This window comes from Sinocyclocheilus anshuiensis, unplaced genomic scaffold, assembly GCF_001515605.1.
Source record: "Sinocyclocheilus anshuiensis isolate Anshui unplaced genomic scaffold, SAMN03320099.WGS_v1.1 scaffold461, whole genome shotgun sequence".
Lineage (NCBI taxonomy): Eukaryota > Metazoa > Chordata > Actinopteri > Cypriniformes > Cyprinidae > Sinocyclocheilus > Sinocyclocheilus anshuiensis.
Window position 1 is genome coordinate 1,237,956 of NW_015541005.1, and position 2,174 is coordinate 1,240,129.

A 2,174-nucleotide genomic window follows, 5' to 3' on the forward strand; every position below is an offset into this window, starting at 1 on the left:
AACTTTACTTACAAAAATGCACATGTGGGTCAGATATACCCGGTAAAAGGGATAGCCTATTGTTATGCAACACATATTTTGTCAATGAAAATCATTTTTATTATATGCCTGTGTGTGCATGCACTTGTGTGTTTGTATATCTGACACCAAGTAGACAGTTACAGTATCTGATCAAAAGACCAGCTAATTTAGGGCTAACAGGCTGATGCAGCTTCTAATTTACCACTTACTCAGATAGGCCTAGTTCTATGACCAATACAAGCTGCTAACATTTAATCATTTGATTTTAATGTTATAAACAAATAAAGGAAAATTAAGATTGTTGTTTAAATCTTTAGGCCAATATTTATACTAAAAACTAGAGATGGGCAGATGAAGCTTTTGAGGCTTTTTCCTGATTGTACCAAAAAAACATTCAAAGCCTCAAAGGCAGACCCTACCAGTGACATCTAGTGGTTAGTTTCAATTATAGCAGCCACTTTCAAATTATTCACACATCTTGTTGATTCCAGTTTCAACACAAAAGCAATACTCAGCATTAGCAGCTGTGTCTTCATTCTGAGAATCATTGTCCACACATGAACGTGTTACTATGTTACTATGAAGCAGGAGGGAACACCAAGCATTTCGCGTCTCCTGACAATGAATGAAGCCGCGCCAAAGATTCAAATCAGTCACCTCGCTTCAGGTGTTGAGTCTTTTGAACCAGTCTGCTTCAATAGAGTAAAACAGGCTTCGGAGCCTCGCAGTGTCAAACGTCCCATCTCTACTACAAACATTTTCTTTTGTTTGGGTTTAAAACATGGCAGGAAGATTAAATTATATGCTTTAAAAAAAAAAAATCAACAGGGAAAAATACAAATGCTACAAAAATAAATATAAACGTAACTAAACGTGTACGTTAAAAGGCTAACCTTAGCATGTAAATGTACACGGCATACAGTATATTAGGCGACTTATTTAGTGTGCGACTTTTTCTGAGAGCAATAGCGTTGATCCGGGGCATGCGCAAAACAAAACGGGCGTTTTAAATCAGATCCTCCCAAATGTTTGAAACTGCGCAGTAGTGATGGGAAGTCCGGTTCTTTTCCGCGAACCGGTTCTTTTGGACAGTTCGTTTAAATGAACCGGTTAAAAAAAAAAACGGTTCATCGCTTCTTTTACGCCCTAACGTAATGACGTCATTCACGATGACGTAATGATATCAAGTCTATCGTCCCGGGCCGGGATGAAAATACACATTCAAATATATAAAGTTAGTATTCATAATTCAGTCAGTTAAAACATCATAATCATGATCTGAAAAGTTTACAATTAAGTTTTGCAACTAAGCACCCAAATACAGTAACACAAAACATTTCATTTCACTTCATTTCGTTTTAATTCAAACCCGCAGATCCAGAACTAAGGATATTAACCGACGTTTATCTGGTGGTGTGTGATTTCAAGAACGCGAGTCAACCCACGAGAGCAAGAAATCACTCAGAAAACGAGCAGAAGTTCACCGAAGTTTCTCAGTATTCATCATGGAGGAGAAGAAGGAGGAGATCCACGAACACGGACCCGAGCACTGGTTCTCCAAATGGGAGCGCCAGTGCCTCGCGGAGGCCGAGAGGGAAGAGCCGAGCGAGGAGGAGGTGGAGCAGAACCAGGAGAAACTCTGGCACCTCTTCCAGAATTCCGCTACGGCGGTGGCGCAACTTTATAAAGGTCTGTACGCAGAGAAAGAGACCCCACCAGCGGCCCTCCGACTTCCAGCAGCTCGGCTAAAGAAACCGTTCGCTCTAGAGAAATATCTCGTAAATCCGTTGTTTCTAGAACGGACCACACTTTCCGACCTAAAAGCCCATACTGGTCTCATTTGGCCACTAAAGTGACAAAAGCAGCGTTTTATGTTTGTTTTTCACCGTGTGAATGAGAACTAGCTTTAGCTGCGCCGGTCTGGCTGTGTTTGAAAGTTTGTTCGTTGTTATATGGCACTTTTCCACTGCATGGTACGGCACGGTACGGCTCGGTGCGGGTCTCCTTTGGGGGGTTTTCCACTGGGTACAGTACCTGGTACTTTTTTTTAGTACCACTTCGGTTGAGGTTCCAAGTGAACCGTACCGTTACCAAAACATGACGTGTAAACTCGGCTGATCACGGATTGGCCGGAGAGAATCGTCACTACCTGC

At 41.8% G+C, this 2,174-nt stretch overlaps 1 protein-coding gene across 2 annotated transcripts in view; it reads left to right on the top strand.

Annotated features, from left to right (window-relative positions):
* Positions 1–576: 576 nt before the first annotated feature.
* Positions 577–2,174, top strand: part of LOC107690255 (UPF0472 protein C16orf72 homolog) — a 6,348-nt gene continuing 4,750 nt past the window's right edge. Inside the window, exon 1 of one of the 2 annotated variants that reach the window (XM_016488522.1) lies at positions 577–688. In XM_016488522.1, the coding sequence (XP_016344008.1) occupies positions 601–688 (88 nt within the window). In that variant the 5' untranslated portion in view covers positions 577–600. Of the gene's footprint in view, positions 689–1,352; positions 1,711–2,174 lie in introns of those variants that run through there. The other variant, XM_016488521.1, reaches the window with a different exon arrangement.